This window comes from Chaetomium tenue (assembly GCF_020726465.1).
Source record: "Chaetomium tenue strain MPI-SDFR-AT-0079 chromosome Unknown F5144scaffold_6, whole genome shotgun sequence".
NCBI lineage: Eukaryota > Fungi > Ascomycota > Sordariomycetes > Sordariales > Chaetomiaceae > Chaetomium > Chaetomium tenue.
The window spans coordinates 3,803,055-3,823,380 of NW_027117334.1; the positions used below are offsets into that span (position 1 = coordinate 3,803,055).

The 20,326-nt window shown below is 58.3% G+C and overlaps 9 protein-coding genes across 9 annotated transcripts; 4 read left to right on the top strand and 5 right to left on the bottom strand.

The window, feature by feature from the left end:
- Positions 1-1,205: 1,205 nt before the first annotated feature.
- Positions 1,206-3,258, top strand: F5144DRAFT_496038 (tannase and feruloyl esterase-domain-containing protein; the record flags this gene model as incomplete). The annotated part of the gene is made up of 3 exons (XM_066786129.1): positions 1,206-1,766; positions 1,872-2,797; positions 3,078-3,258. 3 exons carry the CDS (start codon positions 1,206-1,208, stop codon positions 3,256-3,258), a joined length of 1,668 nt encoding a protein of 555 aa, XP_066640499.1.
- Positions 3,259-3,424: 166 nt separating this feature from the next.
- Positions 3,425-4,963, bottom strand: F5144DRAFT_659050 (uncharacterized protein). Its single transcript, XM_066793222.1, has 2 exons — positions 4,598-4,963; positions 3,425-4,531 (listed from the first exon to the last, which is right to left on the bottom strand). The coding sequence occupies exons 1-2, from the start codon at positions 4,778-4,780 to the stop codon at positions 3,644-3,646; spliced, it is 1,071 nt and encodes a 356-aa protein (XP_066640500.1). The 5' UTR covers positions 4,781-4,963; the 3' UTR covers positions 3,425-3,643.
- A 571-nt stretch (positions 4,964-5,534) lies between these two features.
- On the top strand, positions 5,535-6,799 carry F5144DRAFT_584302 (BTB/POZ protein). Its single transcript, XM_066789609.1, has 3 exons — positions 5,535-5,725; positions 5,782-5,908; positions 5,970-6,799. Exons 1-3 carry the CDS (start codon positions 5,664-5,666, stop codon positions 6,504-6,506), a joined length of 726 nt encoding a protein of 241 aa, XP_066640501.1. The 5' UTR covers positions 5,535-5,663; the 3' UTR covers positions 6,507-6,799.
- Positions 6,800-7,001: 202 nt separating this feature from the next.
- F5144DRAFT_496796 (uncharacterized protein) lies at positions 7,002-8,567 on the bottom strand (the record flags this gene model as incomplete). Its single annotated transcript, XM_066786168.1, has 6 exons — positions 7,002-7,083; positions 7,142-7,215; positions 7,277-8,152; positions 8,263-8,310; positions 8,384-8,428; positions 8,514-8,567. The coding sequence occupies 6 exons, from the start codon at positions 8,565-8,567 to the stop codon at positions 7,002-7,004; spliced, it is 1,179 nt and encodes a 392-aa protein (XP_066640502.1).
- Positions 8,568-9,099: 532 nt separating this feature from the next.
- On the bottom strand, positions 9,100-10,886 carry F5144DRAFT_584307 (uncharacterized protein). The gene is made up of 3 exons (XM_066789610.1): positions 10,472-10,886; positions 9,778-10,364; positions 9,100-9,677 (listed from the first exon to the last, which is right to left on the bottom strand). Exons 1-3 carry the CDS (start codon positions 10,719-10,721, stop codon positions 9,327-9,329), a joined length of 1,188 nt encoding a protein of 395 aa, XP_066640503.1. The 5' UTR covers positions 10,722-10,886; the 3' UTR covers positions 9,100-9,326.
- A 338-nt stretch (positions 10,887-11,224) lies between these two features.
- F5144DRAFT_606245 (uncharacterized protein) lies at positions 11,225-11,977 on the top strand (the record flags this gene model as incomplete). Its single annotated transcript, XM_066791479.1, has 1 exon — positions 11,225-11,977. The coding sequence occupies one exon, from the start codon at positions 11,225-11,227 to the stop codon at positions 11,975-11,977; it is 753 nt and encodes a 250-aa protein (XP_066640504.1).
- Positions 11,978-12,447: 470 nt separating this feature from the next.
- Positions 12,448-13,325, bottom strand: F5144DRAFT_595896 (Alpha/Beta hydrolase protein; the record flags this gene model as incomplete). Its single annotated transcript, XM_066790744.1, has 2 exons — positions 12,448-12,960; positions 13,173-13,325. The coding sequence occupies 2 exons, from the start codon at positions 13,323-13,325 to the stop codon at positions 12,448-12,450; spliced, it is 666 nt and encodes a 221-aa protein (XP_066640505.1).
- A 1,329-nt stretch (positions 13,326-14,654) lies between these two features.
- On the bottom strand, positions 14,655-16,462 carry F5144DRAFT_659072 (uncharacterized protein; the record flags this gene model as incomplete). Its single annotated transcript, XM_066793223.1, has 2 exons — positions 15,814-16,462; positions 14,655-15,662 (listed from the first exon to the last, which is right to left on the bottom strand). The coding sequence occupies exons 1-2, from the start codon at positions 16,156-16,158 to the stop codon at positions 14,655-14,657; spliced, it is 1,353 nt and encodes a 450-aa protein (XP_066640506.1). The 5' UTR covers positions 16,159-16,462.
- A 672-nt stretch (positions 16,463-17,134) lies between these two features.
- Positions 17,135-20,186, top strand: F5144DRAFT_371744 (acyl transferase/acyl hydrolase/lysophospholipase). The gene is made up of 2 exons (XM_066784503.1): positions 17,135-17,761; positions 17,817-20,186. Exons 1-2 carry the CDS (start codon positions 17,522-17,524, stop codon positions 20,169-20,171), a joined length of 2,595 nt encoding a protein of 864 aa, XP_066640507.1. The 5' UTR covers positions 17,135-17,521; the 3' UTR covers positions 20,172-20,186.
- Positions 20,187-20,326: the final 140 nt, after the last annotated feature.

A 20,326-nucleotide genomic window follows, 5' to 3' on the forward strand; every position in this document is an offset into this window, starting at 1 on the left:
GTGCCTCAATGGAAGTATAGTGCCAATGTCGGGCCTGTGTTTGTGCTACTTAAACCTGTGGCTTCTGGGGTGCGTGCAAAGACGTGAAGCGGTTTATGGGATATTGAGAGTCGATGTTCATGATGTGAGATGATAGACACGGGCGATGCCTCATCGATACTCAGTGGAAACTCAAGTATTTCAGTACTAGGTCTTGTTTCTTTTGGCTGTCGACGAGCCTTGGCTGCTCCCTTCTTTCGGGGCCCTATTGTCTCCGGTATACTGGGTCCGGATTTGGAATAAGGGAAATTTCTAGTCTGTTTGGCCCTCCGTCTATCCGCTGTTGTTATTGGGGATTGCCTACCTGCCTATTCTGTGTGTGGCGCAGTGCGCGGTGACGAAGTTGACTGGGCTTCTACCACTCCGTTCCATGAGGGAGAAAGAGTAGGGAGACATGCGTTCTTTTCTTGCTCCTTTCACTTCATTCCCCAGACTTTGGATCTTTTGTATGCTTGAACCTTTCCTCGTTTCAAGGTGAAAGTGTACTCAGGTCCGCCAGGAGATGGACAACGGACCGGTGGGCCTGATGAGCAGCTGGATGTTCTTTCGTGGCCGTGTAAGAGATATGCCCGGCTCGTAAAACTCCACATTACCTAAGCCGTCGTTTGGAATCAACCATACAGTTTTGGTTAGCAGTCTGATGCCAATATCTATTGGGACGTACCCTGCCATCCACTCATCCTTGCTCCCGCAAGGTGTGTTACTCAGCCCACGGTGCAAAAACACCAATGGCGAGGCCGGACTTCACACCCCTGGCAGACCATCACGGTTGCCTGGTCCGATCTGCCGAGTGGCTTGCTTGAATAGGAGAGAATAATCGAAGGGCAACGGCAGCTGGCCCGGGCTGAGGTAGAGCGATTCAGAATGTGTGTTGATGTCTTTGGTCGTCACCACATTCCCGGAGGTGATGGAGGCGAGGGCTTAGATCCGGGAGATTGGCGGCCACGGTGATGATTTTGGAATTTGCAAGCGAGGCTGAGTCGAGGCCTCGGAAAGGGAAGGTAAGTAGTCGTCTTGGTTGTTGCTCGGAAAGATGATGAACTCCGAGGAGTGTATAAGTTGGTTGTTTTCAACCGCCTCTCTCGGTGTAAATAACTCCATCAAATCCCTTCGTTTTCTAAACACGTGCGGCTCATAATCCGCCAGAGTCCCATACCGCCGTGAACATGTTGCTCTTTCTCACCACCTTCCTCCTCGGCCTCGCTGCAACAACAGCCGCCACAACAACCACCACAACTAAAGCATCCTGCTCCAACATTCCCACCCCCATCATCCCCGGCCTCACCATCCTCTCCCTCACCTCCACCGAACTCCTCAACCACACCGTCCCCGCCACCCCGCCCTTCCTCAACACCCCCGTAACCAACCTCAACGTCTGCGCCGTCACCGTGACCCTCACCCACCCCGGCGCCAACGACACCGTCAACATCCAGATCTGGCTGCCCCTCCCCACAGACCCCAGCACCACCACCAACCCCTCCCAACCCTGGAACAACCGCTTCATCGCCCTCGGCGGCAGCGGCTGGTCCGCCGGCCACGGCCCGCCCTCCATCGCACCCTACGCCTTCCTCGGCTTCGCCGCCGCCACCACCGACGCCGGCCTGCCCGCCTCCCTCGCCAGCATCACCACCCCCTCCGCCTGGGCGCTCAGCAACAGCGCCAACGGCACGGTCAACACGGCGCTGCTGACGAATTTCGCGTCGCGGTCGGTGCATGATCTGGCGGTGGTGGGCAAGGCGGTGGTGAGAGGGTTTTATGGTGGGGTGGGGGCGCGGTGGGCGTATTGGGAGGGGTGTTCGACGGGGGGGAGGCAGGGGTTGGTGGCGGCGCAGAGGTGGGCGGGGGATTTTGATGGGGTTGTGGTGGGGGCGCCGGCGGTGTATTGGGCAAGGTATGTGGTGGCGGAGCTGTGGCCGCAGGTGGTGATGGGGGAGGTGGGGTATTTTCCGGAGGGGTGTGAGTTGGAGGCGGTGCGGGCGGATGTGGTGGAGGTGTGTGATGGGTTGGATGGGGTGAGGGATGGGGTGGTGGGGGATGTGGTGGGTTGTGGGTTGCGGTATGATCCGGGGAGGTTGGTGGGGAGGAAGGTTAAATGTGGTGATGGGGAGGTGGTGGTTACGTCGAAGCTGGTGGAGGTTGTGAAGAAGATCTGGGAGGGCCCTAAGACGGCCTCGGGGGAGCCGCTGTGGTATGGTCTTCCAGCCGACGCGCCGCTCACCGCCCTGGCCGAGACACAAGATGTCAACGGCACGCACCGCACTGGCGCCCCTTTCTTCGTCGCCCGCGACTGGGTGAAGTACTTTGTTAAAGCTGATCCTAGCTTTGATCTGTCGGGTCTCAACTCCACTACGCTGCGCGAGGTGTTTGATGAGTCGGTGAATAAATTTGCCAGCGTTATCGACTCATCAGACGCGGACCTCTCGGGCTTCCGCAACGCCGGCGGCAAGCTGCTGGTGTGGCACGGCGGGGCCGACAACATCATCTTCCCGCAAGACTCGATCCGCTACCACAGCGAGGTGCAGAAGACGATGGGCCTCAGCCAGCGGGGCGTCGACGACTTCTTCCGGCTGTTCATCGCGCCGGGCGTGGACCACTGCGCGCAGGGCTCGATCGATGGCGCCGGGCCGACGGATGCGCTGGGGGCGTTGATGGAATGGGTCGAGAAGGGGCGGGCGCCGGGCGAGCTGGCTGCTGCGACTCTGGATACGGCGAAGACGCGCTTTACGCGGAAGTTGTGCCCCTATCCGTTGGTTGCGAGGTATGATGGCCGGGGTGATCCGAGTGTGGCAGAGAACTATCGCTGTGCGAGGGGGTTTGGAAATTCATGTTCGTAGGAATGTTCGTGAGGATTGAAGGGTTTTGCAACAGTTAAGACTGAAGGGATTGGATGCGGGAATGTATTATTATGGTGTGGCAGAAAGAAAAGAGAAATAAAATGTAACATTCAACAGGTGTTGTGCGTACCTATGTAAACAAAAAGCTCGCCACCAAGCCCCATTCTCCGGTGGAATGGAGGTTGATGGTTACGGAAACTCGAGAGTTTTGCGCCGCGAGGGGGAGTCGAACCAGTCCTCTTTCGATTGGTGTCCAACCGGTCCTCCTCCCGATACCGCTGAGCTAAACCGATGTTTAGTTCAATTGGGAGGAGGTGGTGACAGTGGTCGTGCGGGAAGTTGTATATATAGTGCGGGCAGGAAGGAGCGGGAAGGTAGGCGGTAAAGAGTTGGGATGAAATGTGGTGTGGTGGTGGAAACGGGAAGCTTGGCTGGAGTCAACATATCAACAGACAGAGACCCCCACTTACAATGTCTGTTCGTCTGAAGAGCGTGGCTCTTGAGATGGTACTACCGTGCTTAGCATCCTGATAGAAGTGTGAACTTGAACGTTAAATGTAACCATCAAGCTTATAACGAAAGAACGAAACAGTATGTCCCTCCCGGCCTCTCATTGTACATCTGTGAGACATTACCGAGCAACCGCTTCCCATCTCAACGCTTTGCACGGTATCCCTTGTCGAGTCCTAACACAGCCGTTGCGGGCCCCGAAGGTAATCAAACCCTGAAGCTTGCCGAACCTCCAACTTTCCCATCTCCCTCTTCCCCCCTCAAACCGCCTTCACCACGCCCTCCTTCGCCAACAACGGCTCCCCCTTCCCCTCCTCCTCCCCCAACCCCTTCATCAACCGCATCCTCACACTCACACACACCAACGCCACCATCGCCGCCCCCACCCCTCCCCAACTCACCACCCACCACCTTTCCCCCCACCCCATCTCCAACAACCCCTTCCCCCCCAACCCCGACCTCACCAACGTCTCCTCCACCCACCCCACATTCCTCAACAAAAACCCCCCCACCATCCCCTCCCACACAATCCCCATCCCCCCATACCCCACCAGCGCCGCATACATCCACACCCTCGCCGCATCCCACCTCTCCCCGCCCATCACATCCACCTCCTCCCGCGTCCCCTTCGGCAGCGGACACACCCTTCTCGCCCACCGCCACCAGCACTGACAGCGCATCCACCCGGGCCGGTAGCGCACGCATACCTCCAGGCGAAAAATATACACCACCACGAGGACGGAGAGGAAGTGGATGAACAGGCCGAGGTAGGCGGCGTGGCCGTCGAGGCGGAAGCGGTAGGGCAGGGTGTGGTGGAGGGCGGTGAAGTAGGGGGCGGTGCAGGTTTCGGAGGGGGGTGGGGAGGGGATGAGGGTGGTGATGCAGCGGGTTTGTTGGGGGGGTAGGGAGAGCAGGGGGGGGAGGGTGGTGTGCAGGTGGGTGAGGGGGTCGAAGGTGTGGGATGGGGGGAGCCAGGATTGGAGGATGCCGCTGGTGAGGTTGGCGGTGGGGGCGGTGGGGTGGGTGAAGGTGAAGGCGTTGGGGAAGAGTTGCAGGTGGATGAGGTAGCTGGTGGGGGGGTCGGCGGGGCCGGCGGGGCGGGAGGAGAGGGAGAGGCGGTTGGCGGAGGAGGGGATGATGCCGGTGAACTGTGGTTGGGTGGGTTGGTTAGGTGTGGGTTGGAAAGGGGTTGGAAAGGGGAGAGGATGGCTTACGGAAACGACGGAGAGAGAGCTGAGGCCGATGAGGCGCGCGCCGGGCCGGGAGGGGTCGTCAATTTGGAAGGTGCCCGCGGCGAGTAGAAGAACGTGGACGATGAGCGGGATGAAGGTTAGGGTTATTGCTACGTTCAAAAGGCGGCGGCCGATTACCGCACGCAGGGGCTGTGGTTGGCCCATCGTGGGCAAATGTGGTGGGATGGAGTTGACTGGATGCAGTCGATGTTGAAAGTGGAATCTAAATGCCTGGGCTGATGCTTGTTTTGTATTCCGTACATGCCGACACACGACACGTGGTTTCAGGATTAGCCCGGGCTAGCTAATCCATCCCTGGAATGCGAACCCGAGGGCGCGACAGCGTTACCTCCGGGACCCCAGGGGGAAAGCCGCCTCTGTGAAACAAATCCTACTGACCCACTAAAGGGGGCTGAGTTGACGGGAATGACAGGGGTACGGAGGAACAGATGTTGAACAAGTCCAACAAAACCACAGCAGAGACACAAAGAAATGCCAATGGAACCGAAATGGGTCAAATCTCAAGGTATAGTACAACACCGTCTTGCTCGAATTACCCAGACTTGAACTGCGGTGGCTAGGATTAAGGGGTTGTTGGTCGGACTGAGGTTGTCTCAGGGAACGTAGTGTATATGTACACGGTTCGGGACTTAGAAGACATTGCGAGACTGGACTTGGTGTGTTTTATATTTGGTTAGAATAGCGAGAGCGACGCCCACTAATGCGTGACTGGTAAAGGGATGCCCGGTGGTAAGCAAGTAAGGAGGACGGAAAAGTCAAAAGTAGACTGGAGAGCCATATGGCATGGTGTACATACATCCATGCACCCATGTATGCACTGTGTAACCTGCAGTCCCAAATTCATCTGCTGCAGCTCCCCTGAGGCCTACTGCCTACCCCTCCTCTGCCTGTTCTGCCACCCCGGACCGCCCAGCCCCAAACCGCATATTTGCTGCTGTGAGCGGGTGATTCCCAGATTCCAACATCTCCCAGATTCCAACATCTTTGGCGATGGACAATTTGCGGCTGCCTGGGCACATCCCACAACATGGCGCCGAAAAAAGCCACAAAACACAAAGACCGCGACGAGTTCTTGAGCTCACTTGATAGGTATGACCGTTCGAAGCCGTCTGCCCTGTGTAGTCCCTTACACATTATGAGAACAGGCTCTACAAAGAGGGCACCTATTCCGACTTAACAGTCACTTGCGGGGGGAAGGAATACAAAGTTCACAAGGCCATCATCTGCCTACGCTCCTCCTTTTTTGAGACGGCATGCAGTGGCCCTTTCAAGGTTTGTAACCGCTTTCTTGGTCCTCGTTAGAAAGAAATATACGAAACTAACAGGCCTCAAGAAGGGGAAAACAGGCATCGTTGTTCTTTCAGATGACGATCCCCGGGCCGTCGAGCTGATGTTACATTTTTTCTATTACTTTGACTACCCAGAGCCACCAAGAGTCCATGACGAGGTTTCTGAAACTCCGCATGGCGCAGGCCCGGCATCTGTGGAAGGGCCCGGACCGGTGGAATTGCCCCCCGCGGCAGACGGGTTACCCCAGCCCGGGCCTCCGGTGGTCACCGTACCGAACTTGACGCTTCACGCCAAGGTATATGCTCTCGGCGTGAAGTACCATATACAGGGGTTGAAGAGCCGCACCCTCAAAAAGTTCAACACAGAAGCACAAGCTCATTGGAACACGAATGAGTTTGTCCGCGCTGTTGAGAGGGTGTATGCCTCCACAGCATGTGGAGATCGGGGTATGCGGGATGCGGTGATTGACACTATCCACCAACACAGCAGTATCCTAGACAAGGAGTCGATGCAGACTCTGGTCAAGAGGGAGGTGCAATTATGTTTCGGCCTCATGATGAGATTTCGGCCTCGACCGTAGGTGGGGGGACTATTGTAAATGGAAAATACATGAGTTGCGCCGATGGAATGGGCGGTATTTGATATCAACTTAGGTTAATCCCATTGGTCTCCATAAACAATTTATCTAAGCATGAGGCTTTCTACTGGGTCAGAAGTTTGGGTAGAGTACTTGGGTAATACCCGACTTCGGTGATCGCTTTTATTTATTTGTAGTTAACATAGGGGGGTGGTGGTGCAGCCGGCAAGATGCTAGATGGAACAACACTTTTTACACCCACTTTATTAGATTACCTCCCTCAACCGGTTTGTGGTGATATCTCACCTTAACTTGGAAACGGCCAGAAATTATGTCAAGCCTCATATTGGTATGCGTTGAGAGTACCGTAGTAACAAAACTATTACTGAACCCATGTGGCTTGGATAAAAGCCTCTATCTCCCCTACATACCCAACCCAAATACGTTATCTAAACCCATCAGAACCCGATCACACCCGATTTCCACATCCGAACCACATCATAGGTGGTAATCTTGTGGGCTTTTGACCGTGATGCCTCGGATGGTCCACACCCTTTCGATGTTCATATCCTCGCGGCCGCTATTGGGTTTGTCAGCGCCGAATAGACAAGAAAAGACACGGGTCTGGGACCACTTACTCATCCTTAAGCTCGATATACGGCTCAGTATCCCCGGCGGCAGTGTTGGGGTTGCGGAAGATGACGTTGCGTGTCTACATCGATACTGTTAGCATGGCCCCCGACAAAGTAAACAACAACATGCCCGTCACTCACCAATCCCAACGTCAGATGGATCCCGGCCGGCGACAGACTCATCTCCTCGGTCGCTTCCCGCCCAGCCACCATGCTCGCGATATTCCGCGCCGCCACCGCGGCCTGCGCCATGCCCGGCTTGGCCGCCTTGTGGGCACCCGAGTCAGCAATATCCCCCACCGCAAACATATGCGGATACCTCGCATCGCCAAACTGCATCGTCGGCCGCACCCGAATAAACCCATTCTCTGGATTCACCACACCCCCCTCCAACCCCTCCACAAACCCCGTATTCGGCGTCTGCCCCGTCGCCGGAATGACCAACTCCCCCTTCACCACCCGCCCATCCTGCAACCTCACCTCCCTCACCCCCACACCCGCAGGAAACCCCCCCGGCGGCACAACCGCCCTACTCCCCGTCACCACCTCCACCCCCAACTCCTCAAACCTCTCCCTAATCAACTCACTCAACCTCCCATGATAAACCGACATCAACCTCTCCCTCGAATGCACCAGCACCACCCTCTTCCCGGGAAACAGCTCCTTCACATCACACGCCATCTGCACGCCCACCGCGCCCCCCCCCACCACCACCACCTCTTTCGCCTCCCTCACCCCCTCCTGAAACCCCTCCAAATACCGCACCGCCGACAGCTTATCATCCCCCGGCATGGTGCCGGGGGGAGAGAGACGGGTGCCGGTGGCGACGACGAGGTAGTCGAAGGGCAGGGTGAGGGAGCCGTGCCACTCGCGGTCGAGGGTGAGGGTGTGCGGTTGGAGGGCGATGGCGCGGGCGTGGGCGACGTGGTGCAGGGTGGGGTGGGGGGAGGCGGCGAAGGCGGCGCTGAAGGGGATGAAGGCTTTGTGGGCGTGCGTGGGGGCGATGGCGAAGCGGGGCTGGGGGCGAGGGGGGGTGGTTAGTTGTGATCGATGGGGGTGATGAAGGGGGAGGGGGTGGGTTTGGTTGGGTTGATGGGGGGGGGAGGGAAGGGGGAGGACGGGCTTACAAAGGCGAATAGGTGGTGGAAATGACTGTGCGGTTCGACGAGGAGGACCTGGGGGGGTGGGTTAGATGACTTGACTTGGACTGCATTTGGTATAATTATGAAGGAGGTGGTCCAAACTTACACGGTGTGTTGCGGGAAGGATGTTGGCAAGTTCTCTGGCGGCGCTCTGCGGTGCAACATGTCAGTTATCATGGACTTGCCCTTGCAGCTGTCGACCTTGCGTAGAGCAGTCATGAGCCATGGATACGCACCAGTCCAACATATGATCCGCCGACCACCACAACGTTTCGAAGTGCCGCAGCCATGGTTATTTGATTTTGTAGAGTGATCGCTGGAATGTTCCGGCAAGTTGTACGACAATGAACTCCAAGTCGGCCAAGACACCTAGTATTAAATGTCAAGTTGATTCCACGGATGATTTGCTCAATAATAAACACCCAAATGTTTGAGAAGGTGAAATAAAATTATAAAAATGACAACCAGGAGAGGCAAGCTTGGATTTATTGGAAACCGACACCGCAAGTCCGAGTTTGCCAAAAAAGCATTCGTGCGGTCAAGACACTTATACCACGGAAGATCGGCTTATCAGATCCTCGGATCATCCGAGAATCGGGCGCTGCTCGCCTTGGGCAGGAAGATTGTTGCCCCTCGGGGCTCGGCGCTACCAGTGGGTCGCTGAGCCGGTGGGCCGGGTGGGTTCGCGGCACGCGGCATGCGGAGACAGGGTTAAGGTTGAGCCTGGACTCCGGAGTTAGGAATTATTGGAGTTTAGATGTTGCTTTGGGCTATTTGGCGCCATTATTTGTTTTTATGTCTTTCGGCGGTCTGACTAGCTCCTGCTGTCTATGGATCCACGAATTCGAAAAGTATGGTACTTCGGTACTTATCATTAGGGTGGGGAGGTACTTACACGAATACTCCGGTCCCTTCGCCTGTGAACAGAAATGAGCCTGTCCTTAACGATCAACCAAGCGCCAAGCTCAGCTCGTCACTCCCCAGGGTGATCAATCTGAGTTGTTTTCAAGGTGACCATTTCATTGATATTACCCCTGACCGAGAGCCATTCAACCCCTAGTTGGCTCCTCCCCAGCCCTCAGATACTCACACGCAGCCTTCCCCCATCTCACACCCCCTTTATACATCCACATGCCCGGCGCATTGCCCGCCTTGAGCCCCTCAATTGCGTCTGCCAGCTCTGGCCCGAGCCCTTCCTCCTTGATCTCATTCAATGAGTACATGTACGTTTTGAAGCTGAACAAGATGGCCCCCGTCTTGGGCAGCCGCATCAAGGACTGCAGCTCAACCCGGAATCTCGTCTTCTCGATATCAATCTCCGCCTCCTCCTCAACTTCCTCGCCCGGGTGGACGTGATTTCCACTCGGCGCAAAAAGCCGTGGGTGTGTTTGAATTGACCACTGCATTCAAATTTGGTTAGCACATAAACAACAACCACACCTAACAAAATGTAAATCCAACAACAACCACGAAAGCAAAAGAGAAGCAAGCAAAACCCACATTAACCCTCTTCACACACTTCCCCACCTGCAACCTCGCAAAATACCTCTCCATGCTCGCCCCAATCTTCTCATACCCCGGCACCGGCCCATGCACCTCAGCCAACCTCTTCCCCAGCTTCTCCGCCGGATCAAACCCCGCCGGGTGGCAGCACACAAACGCCACCAGCCGGTGCGCACCGCCCTTCCCATCCCCCTCCCCATCACCACCCCCATCCGGCAACAACAAAAACAAATCATCCTCCACCGTCTCCCCCAACACCCCCAACATCTCCTCCGCCCCCTCCAGCCCGGGGTACAGCGGCGCCGTTCGCCCCGTCACACCATTCCGGAACCCCACACGAATAGTATGCGGCGCTGTCGACGGATCGCGAGACGTGGTAACCTGGAACAGAGTCGGGTAGCGCGCGGGCAGGTAGGTGCCGAGCAGGTAGGTGTAGAGTTCGTGGACGGGGGCGTGGCCGCGGGGGCGGAGGACGCCGAGCACGGTGCGGGGGTGGGTGGAGAGGAGGGCGCGGCGGGCGGTGATGCGGGTGAGGTAGTTGGTGTCGAGGAGGATGAGGGAGGAGGGGGTGCTGTTTTGGAGGGCTGGGTTGTTGAGGGAGGGGGGGGGGTAGTTAGTTTAGGTTGTTATTGCGTTTGTCTGTTTTAGATGATGGGACGGGACTTGGGCTGTTAATATAACGTGCACCTACCCATGGTGATGTTGTAGGTTGGTTTGAAAGGTCGCAGCTTCAGCGGCGGTGTGGTTTTCCAGTCGAAGTCGGGAAGGGGTGTGATATTGGTGCCTGGCATCATCATCGGGCCGATGGCCTTTTCCTTACTACCATCAAACTTCAGATCCGGCCGTAATCGGGGGAGGGACTGAAGGTGTCGCCAGGCGATTGACATTGCCCACACGACCATCGCCACGACCAAGACAAACGCAATATGGAGTGGTTCCATTGTGACGACGAGACTTGGGGTTCATGAGCCGGTGAGCGGCCTCAAAACTCTGGATAGGTACGTAGTTGATAGTTAGTTCGTGCAGCCGCTGAATGAGATCATCAACCCCGTCTCTCGTCGTCCCCAACGACCCCAACTTGGAGTCTTGGGTCAAGAACGTCGATGCTACCACAGCCAATGAAACCGGGACTAGCGGCTCCTCCGGACGGCTCTCGGTGGTACAGCCCAATAGCAGACGGCCGGCTGCGCCCCGCTACCTGCAGCTTCTCCCACAGTCACGCGCCTTATCAATCTGAGACTCGTCAGCTCGACCTCACCTCACCCTTTCCATTTTCATAACCTCACTCCATCGCCTTGATCGTAACAACTCACACGTTCACCATCAAAACTCATCACGCCACCAGCCCAACAATCCCAGCCACATCGCCAACCCAACATCAATCCACCCATCCTACCATCATATCACAACCAAACAACTCAAAGTGAACCAATCCCACCCCACAATGACGAACCTCACCCTCCAAGAACTCGACCCCTGGTCCGCCACCCCCCCCTCCGACACCAAAGACCAACTCACCTTCCTCGAACCGACCCCCTCCTACGAAGAATCCATCCGCGCCCCGCGCCCCAACGCCCTGCAAATCCTCGGCGCAACCTTCGGCGGCGTGGTCGTCACCCCCGACCTCCAAAAGCTCGTCGGCGACAGCGACCGGCTCACCCTCGACCTGCGCACCCTCAACGTCACCCTCCGCCCCGACCCCGCCCCGGGCCACCTCAAAGTCCTCAGCATCCTCTACCGCTTCGACGACGACGCCGCGCAGGGCACGGATGCGCGCCTGCTGGTGGTGGCGGAGGACGCGGGGCCGGCGTCGCGGATCATCAGGATTGACCGGCATATGACGGGGCAGCAGCAGGAGAGGGAGCGGGCGGGGTTGCGGGCGGGCGGGGAGCGGTATTTTCATGGGGTGTTGGAGCGGCCGTGGCGGGCGGGGGCCGGGGGGGAGGTGGATATCCTGGCGGTGGTGTTTGGGCCGAAGAGGGTGGAGGAGCCGGCGGTGCTGTCGGTGCTGGCGAATCATTTTGAGGGGAGGTGGGGCCAGGTGCGGATGACGAATGCGTTTTTTGGGAGGGATCCGTGGCCGTATAAGCGGAAGTCGTGGACGGTGTATTTTCGGTTTGTTGGGTCGCAGAAAGTGCAGGTGGTGACGGGGTGGGAGGATGGCGCGTTGGAGGTGCCGTGGAGTCGGCATGCGTGAGGTGTGGGATGGTGGGGGGTGGGCAACGCTGTGGAAGGGGCGTGAGGATGAGGGGCAATACCTAGGAGGGGATGCGGCTGTTTGATTTTGGGGCTCGTTCAGCTGGGGGGTTGTGGGCAGGCGAGGATACAGAATAATTCACCACAGAAGTATCTACCTAACTTTGTCCAGGAGCGCCGAAATACAACGACGCCGGTATATCCGACGAAGACGATGCCAATTCAATCCGCTGACAATCGCCCGCTCCTGAGTACTCACGCCGTTGTAAAGAATCGTCCAATGTGTTGAAGATTCCCCTTCCGAGTATACACGCCGGTGTCAAGAACAATGCAATCCGTTGAAAATCCAATACCCCCGAGTACACACGCCGGGCAACCGAGACCGTACCAATTCAATCCGTTAAAGATCCCCCGCTCCGAATACACACGCTGTCGCGAAGCACTGTTCTATATTCGTTCCACGCCGACCCGCTAAAGATTCCGGAAAACATCCACCCGGTTGTTCATCGCTGTCATGGTCACCTCGGCCGTTGGAGCTTCCCATTCAAAGGCATGGGGCACGCCCTTATACATGTGCAACCTAGCTTCACCCCCGGCATCCCTCACGCGCTGAACAAACCGTGCGCAGTCCCAAAGCGAGTGATCGAACTCCCCGGCGTCGATATACATCCTCGGCAGTCCCGCAACGTTCGCTGCTCTCCCCGGCGCCACCACTTCCTCGACATTGCCGTACCGCGCCATAACATTGTCCATGTACAGCTCCCACGCCCAAGCATTCACCTCCGCCGTCCACGTCAACACCCGCCCCATACCCTCCGTCCTCGACCTGTCGTCGAGCCACGGCGCCACCAGCACCAACTGTTTCGCCAAGCGCGGTTGCCTCGCGTTCCGCAGCAGCATCGCCGCGGCAAGGACCAGCGTGCCGCCAGCATGAACACCCAAAATCCCAAGACGGCCCGGATTGATGGAGAGCGTGGCCGCGTTCTGGTGCAGATAGATAGCGGAGCGCTCCGATCACATCCCCCACCGGTTGCGGGAACGGATGCTCCGGCGCGAGGCGGTACGTACTCCAGAGCGAAGACGTCGAGCTGGGACTGTTTGGCGTACCACGTGATCTCGTGGCGGAAGACCTCCGTCGACCCGGCCATGAACCCCCCGCCGTGCAGGTACAGGATGGCTGGAGGCTTGTCAGGTACAGCGGGTTGCGTCGGGGGGGTGTTTTGCGCCGTGCGCATCGAGGGCGTGAACTGGTGCAGCGCGAGCGGGGTGCCGTCGGTGGAGCGGCAGTGGAGGGTCTTTTCCGTAACGAGGGGGCGTCCGGCGCACGGGGCGGGCTGCAGCACCGTCATAATGCCGTTGTTGATCAGCCAGCGGAAGTTATCTACATTGTCCATAGGCTCGGGCGGCAGGAGGGCGCTGTCGTAGGGCTGTACCGCTTGAAGGTACTCGGGGTCGTACGTGACGTGGCTGAAGATCCGAGCTGGCAATGGTGGGGGGCGGGCCAGGAATGGCGACGGGGACGGCTTTTGTGCGGCGGGGGACGGCAGCGAGCTGGCCGGTGACGACTCTTCTATGCCCAACACCGCTTGTTGGTCGGAGGGCGACATCTTTTGTAATGCTAGCACCGCTTGCCGGTCGGTGGCTGATAGGTTTCTTAAAGTCTGTAGCGCTTGTAGGCCGGCAAGCAATCGCTGTGACCTTGCTACCGCCTGTGGGCCTGTGGGAGACGGGGTTGGTGTCGCTGACACCGGTCGTGGGCCGGTGAGCGATGGATTCATGCGGGTTGGCACCGCTCGTGGACGGGCGGGCGACGCCTTCAACTTGCGAATGGCAGGGTGTTGCATTATGAGGTTTTCAGATGGGAAGAGAGTGTTGTCTGATGGAAGGGATGATGCTGGGAAAAAAACGAACGTGTTCTGAGAAGAGAGATGGGTGTTCTGAAAAGAGAGTGTGAAGAAAGTGTGGGTGTTCTAAGAAGAGAGTGTGGGTGTCTGAGAAGAGCGGGAGGGAAAAAGAACAAGCGGCCAGCTGACAGCCGCAGCCGTTGAACTCTTATAACTTGCTCGTCCCATCGCAGGAGCCTCTTGCAAACGTCATGCTGTTCACGCTGGCCCCATGTACATGCAGAATTTGCCTCGATCATCATGTCATCGGCTCATCTAGACCAGCTAGACTTGCACTAGTAAGGTGGGAGTCAAAAAGTCTGATCACCTAGGTCCCTTTCTTTGCCATCTGGCCACCGGCACAACCACCCACCCCCAGTGCCAACGCCCACAACTAGATCAAACCTACTCCAATTCGAAAGCACAATACAGGAGAGTAAAGCTACAATAGTCGAGAATGTACAGACTTAGGGACCGCTGCCGCACTTTGCGAACCCGTATGCGGCGGCCATCCGTATCGCCTTGGCGGCCTTGAACGAGACTTCAGATAACCTAGCGGTGATTGCATCACCGTCACGGCCGTTGTCGTCACAGTCCGCTTCTGACTGGCTGTCCAAAATTGTTCTAAAGCCCCACCTTTCCGGGTTGGGCCTACGCTGGTGCGTGGAGGTTGGGCGAGCATCGCCGTCTTTTTTGGCTGCTACTGCCGATGTATACGCAGTACCAGGTCAGTCTTCCCATGGACGTCATTGAGTTCGTTGCCTATAACTGTATACACACCTCATCCTGCTACGTTTAACTCGATTTCCCGTTTAATAGAGACCCCCCAAATGTCGCGACAGCGTCTCGTAAAGTGGACGCCACATTGCCCTGCGCCCAGAAATGGTTCGCGCTAGAAACTTCGTGGGCACGGAATTTGGAATCTGGGATAGCCTCCAACCGCGATGCCCAGTCCCGCAGCTTCCGGGCGGGTACAAAGCCATCGCGGTCGCCATAGACGGCCAGAGTGGCGTTGTGCACCAGCTTCTCCTCTGACTCGCCCGGAGTTGGGCCATCGTGGGCACCGGTTTCTGACGTGTCCGAATGGACGGTCCCGCTGCTGCTCTTCGCCGAGAACCGGGCCCACGCCCCGGACATGCTCAGCAACGGCGTGAGGGACATCGTGGCTAGGCTTGTAATGACACCTTGCAACGGGGAAACGAGCAGATATGCTGGCAGAAATGCGGTTCGGCTAGCCACGGGCAGGAGATGATCGGGGGCTGCGACACCTCCAGATGGTTCATCCGAATCTCGTGGCGTGTGACTGCGTCCGCTGTGCGACCTCTTATGCCCCTTTCTGGTCCTAGCCATGAGCTCAGCCACGCCGTGCCGTATGGCCTCCTCAAACTCTGTCGACCGGGAACGGCGTGATTCATGACTCCTGCGGCTCTCCTCGTCCCCTCCGACTCGCAAGCCAAGATGCCGCCGCGGAGACCTCGGCCGGAGATGGTCAGCGGCGGCTTCCCTCGCACTGGCCAGCACAGTATTTTGCATCTCTGCCAAATGCTGTGCACGCAGGCGGATCTCGGCGGCGGACGTTCCGCACTCTGGGGCGTTGAACAAGCCGAGTATCGTTTCGAGGGCGGGAAGTTGGCCTGTGACCATGGAACCGTACGAGTAGCCCCCGAGCAACATGATCGGTTCTGTGGGTTTGGAGAACGGCTCTGGCGGTGTTGGCGTGGGTGGTCGGATGCGGATTGGTGATGTGACCTCCCCGGCCGCGTCCAATCCCTGATCGTCTCGACCCATACCCCCAAATCTGCCCTGCACACTCCTTGTAAAGGGGTCGAGGAAGTGCACATAGTGGGAAACAAAACCGACGACCGACATGTAGTCAGCCCGCTCTGCCTTGGCCGTCCACGAAGTCCTGCCAGCAGAGCCATGGGCGCCTCTAACGGTTCGGGTATCAGCGGACCAGTGTAGGACGACTGAGTGGCGGGCATTGCCAAGTAGGAAACGGTCCGAACCTGAAATTGAAGGTGCCAACGAGGAAGCCCAAGTGCAGCAGGGTTCCGGCCACGATATCGACGATGGGATCATCGTAGCAGCCGCCGAGGGGCGCGTAGGGGTGTGCTATGATGGCGGCATGTTTAGACCACTGGGGCGTGTCGGGAGAAGCAGCGAGCGAGCGCGGATGGTATATGCGACAATTGATCGGGAGCCCGTCGTGAAGACTCGGCACAGTGAAGATCAAGCTCGGCGTTGGGAGCAATGGTTGCATGGTGAGTGGGGGTAATTCGATTCCTCCATCTGCGGACATGTTTGCAACTGCACCCAGCTCTCCCGCATGGAAGGTATCAACAAGCGGATGGCAGCCCGGAGGCGGCGAGCAGGCGGCTGCAAGCCCTTACAAAAAATAGGCGCAAGACATGGGGAAGGACATGGGGAGGGACGCGTATGCCCTCCAAAACTCATTCGTGATTGTTGCCAGAAGTTGCTCGACTTTGAAGTCTTGGCGGGCGGCGTCAGCCGGTGGATAGTAACCCTAGGTACCTAAGTAACTAACCCTAAATAAACCCAAACACACTGAGCTGCCGCCAACCAATCACTCATCGTAGCATTGGTCGCAACGTGGTCGACTTCCCTCCATTTTTATTCTTTCGTCCCTGACCGCCCGCTGTTTTTTACTATTCGCAGGCTGGTGCCAAGAATTACGGAGGTCTGGGGTTTGGATGGCTGGATGGCTCTCCACATTGCCCTGGGTTACATTCCGGCGGGTTGGCCCTTGAAATCGCGACATGTGATAGTGATTTGGGGGAGGCAGACTGACGTGCTTGCAAACCTGAAAACCTACTGACAGACATCTCTGGTTTGTAGCCCGACTATCACTAACGCGACGCCTCGGTTAACAGTAAAAACCCAGCCAGTCTGGAAGCACACGGGATTCTCGGGGTTCAGTCTCACAACTGACTCGCAACATTATGGCGTTCGGGGCAAATTCGTTTCATGACGCAAAAGGAGCAGGGGTCTGGTTTTTGCATTCCGCCGTTTGACTTCCGGTCTACCAGTTCGGATGCAGGGAATTTAAAATGGTTTGAAGGAGTAGTAGCATGACTCGCAGTTTCCAGTCTGGCGAAGAACCTCCGGTCCGATTCATTGCACGGTTTACACAGCTCAGGTCAGACCACAGCGACGTGCCCGATTCCGCTCCCCAGGTTCCCCACAGGCTGCCCCGCCAGCCCACCAATCATGACACCCGCGCCCCTTCCCCACGATTTCTTTGTGCTTGTCCGTCACCGCCCCAAGATCTCTGTAGTGGGGGCCCCACGCCCCCATCGCCCAGTTGGTGGGTGCGGGTCACTCACTGGGGCATGATTTCGTCAGGTGGCCTTTTTGGGGTGCTGATCAGACAGAAGAACTCGAGAACCCCCGAGTTTCATCCGGTACTCTGTGGTTCTTTCTATTCCTAAATACAGCCAAAGTTGTCGAGCAGCGCATCGCAACGCAAATCCGCCAACCCCCGGATACGCTGGTTGGCTCGAACGCGGAGGAGCGATACGCGTCACAACTTCGGTCCCTCAGTTCTCGTCTGTTAGCAACCAACAAACGATTTGCTTGGGCAACTCGGCAGCGTAGAGGAGGGCCACCACTCCTACGCCCCCTCATGACTATCGCTCGTGATTATGCCCGACCTCCTCGTCCATGGACCGCGCCGTACACCAGCCAGCGTACAGTCCCTCGATAATGCGAAGCCCGGGAGGAGGCGGCAACCCCGCGGCCATGGTCCGTTCCGGGTGACACGGCTCATCCAGAGCGCCGGTGATTTCGCTCTCTCGTGGCGGGATGGCCTCACCGCGTCGGAGCGTGAGGAGAAGAAGTGGCGGGAGGAACGGAAACAGATACTCGCGGCGCGCATGGCACAAGTAAGTATCATGGCCTGTTCTCCCCTCTAGCCAGATACTTACAAGCCCACCACAGGCCAACACGCTTGATGAATGGGAAAAAGCCGCCACCGAGCTCGATCACCTCGAGGGCAACGATGAATGGAAGCTCAACGACACGACCGCCGAACCCGACTACCACCCCGAGTTAATCCGAGCCAAACTAAAGGCCCTCGACACCGCCCGGACCAACTGCGATATCGGCGCCATGATGTATTTGATCAGGACCGAATTGTCGCGTAACACCGGTGGTATGGGAAATATGGAGCTCTACCGCCACTCCTACATTGGCACCAAGATTTTGATCGAGCGGTATGTCGACTCGGCCCTTGAGACCATTGGGGCCCTGGTGGAGAGAACTGCCTCTGGGTACGACCGGGATCCAAAAGAACTGTTGGAGGGGATGGTCTACGCCAGGCAAAGTTTCGGCCGGAGCGCTCTGCTCTTGAGCGGTGGTGCCACGTTCGGTATGGCGCACATCGGGGTGCTCAAAACCCTGTTCCGGGAACGGCTGCTCCCGCGCATCATCTCGGGCGCATCGGCGGGGTCCATCGTCTGCGCCGTTTTGTGCACGCGGATGGACGACGAGGTACCGGGGCTGATCAGATCATTTCCGTTTGGCGACCTGGGCGTGTTCGAGGGCAAGGACGAATCCCTCTCGGATCACTTTCGTAACCTCTTGACCAAGGGCAGCTGGTCTGACATTTCGAATCTGACCAGAGTGATGCGAGAGTGGCTCGGCGACGTAACGTTCCAGGAGGCTTACAATAGGACGCGCCGGATCTGCAACATTTGCGTCTCGTCAGCGTCCATCTACGATGTCCCACGGCTCCTCAACTACATCACCGCACCTAACGTCCTGATCTGGTCGGCTGTTGCCGCCTCCTGTTCCGTCCCGATGATATTTCAGGGCCATCCCCTATTGATGAAGCACCCGGCCAACGGGGAGCATTCCCCTTGGACTCCCACGCCGCAGCAGTTCATCGACGGCTCTGTCGACAACGACCTCCCGATGACGCGCCTCGCCGAAATGTTCAACGTCAACCACTTCATCGTCTCGCAAGTCAACCCGCACGTCGTACCCTTTCTGCCCAAGGATGAGCACGTCATGCCAGGGCAGTTGAAGCAGAGCCGAGCGCCGGACCGTCACCAGTGGATCTACGATCTGACATCCCTTGCCAAAGAGGAGAGCCTTCACCGCATGCATTTCTTGGCCGAGATGGGCGTTTTCCCCAACCTGCTCACCAAGCTACTCTCTGTCGTGAGCCAAAAGTACTCGGGCGACATCAACATCCTCCCGGAGATTGCCCTCAGCGACCTCCCCTACATGCTCAAGAACCCCACCCCCGACTTCATGCTTCGCAACTGCCTCATAGGAGAGCGCGCCACCTGGCCCAAGCTCAGCCGCATCCGCGACCGCCTCGCCATCGAACTCGCACTCGACCAGGCCGTCCACGCCCTGCGCGCCCGCGTCGTCTTCAGCCAAAGCCAAGTCAACCTCCGCCGCGCCATGGGCGTGCACAAGCCCACCCCCTTCCGCTACGTCCCCAGCAGCCCCGGCCGCGGCCCCAGCGCGCGCGCCCCCTTCGGCGAACTGAGCCCGGCCTCCGGAGCCATCTGCGTCCTGCAACCCCCCAGCTCCGGCGAGGGCACGCCCTCGGAGGGCATCGTCTTTGGCCGCCGCCGCGGGTCGGGCGCAAGCATCCAGCTCGTCGCTGCTCGCCACAAGAAACCCTTCCAGGATGCTGAGGACGACCCCTCGGATGAGGACGAGCGCCTCGAGCTCAAGGTTCCGTCGGCGTCGTCATCGCGGCCGAGGGGTTGGGTCCGGGGGAGCGGGAGTGTTGGTGGCGGTATCGCTGTCGGTGGCGGTGTCGGTGCCACTGGCGCTAGCCTGCAGCCGCCGCGCCTGAGGCGCAATGCGAAGAGCCATACTTACATGCGTGGCGGGAAGCCGCCCGCGGACTTCCCCGCGCGGGATGAGTCCTGGTCGTTTGTCGGCAGCGTGTCGCGTTGGCCTGGTACGCAGCCGCGGGAGGGCTCGAGCGGCACAGGAGGGGCCGCTGAGGGGGCCAGTGATGGGGATGATGTCGCGAATACCACCGCCACCACCACCACCGCCACCACCACCACCGCGGCTGAGGACGAGGGCAGCAGCAGCCTTTCTGGATCTGGATCTGGATCTGGGTCTGGGTCGGGGGAGGCTGGTGCGGCCGGGCTGCTTGGCCGTGGCACGCCGACGCTGGATAGTGATGGCGGGGGGGTGGTTTCGGAGGGCGTGCAGAGTGATGTGGATCCGTATGCGGCTGGGGCGGGGGGTCGGCATGGCGCGGGGTTGGTGGTGCCGAGGAGGGAGTCGCCGGCGTCGAGGTTGAGGTATTCGGAGCCGTGAGGTGGTGGAGTGGGGGGAGGGGTGGTGTTGGGGGTTGCTTGGTTGGTTGTGCTTTGTAAAGGGGGTTAAGGGTTACAGGGTAGTGGGATGGCGGGTTGGTTGTGGTCCGGTTTGGCGGGCTGGTTGGTTGGTTGGTTAGAGGGGGTAGGTGTCGA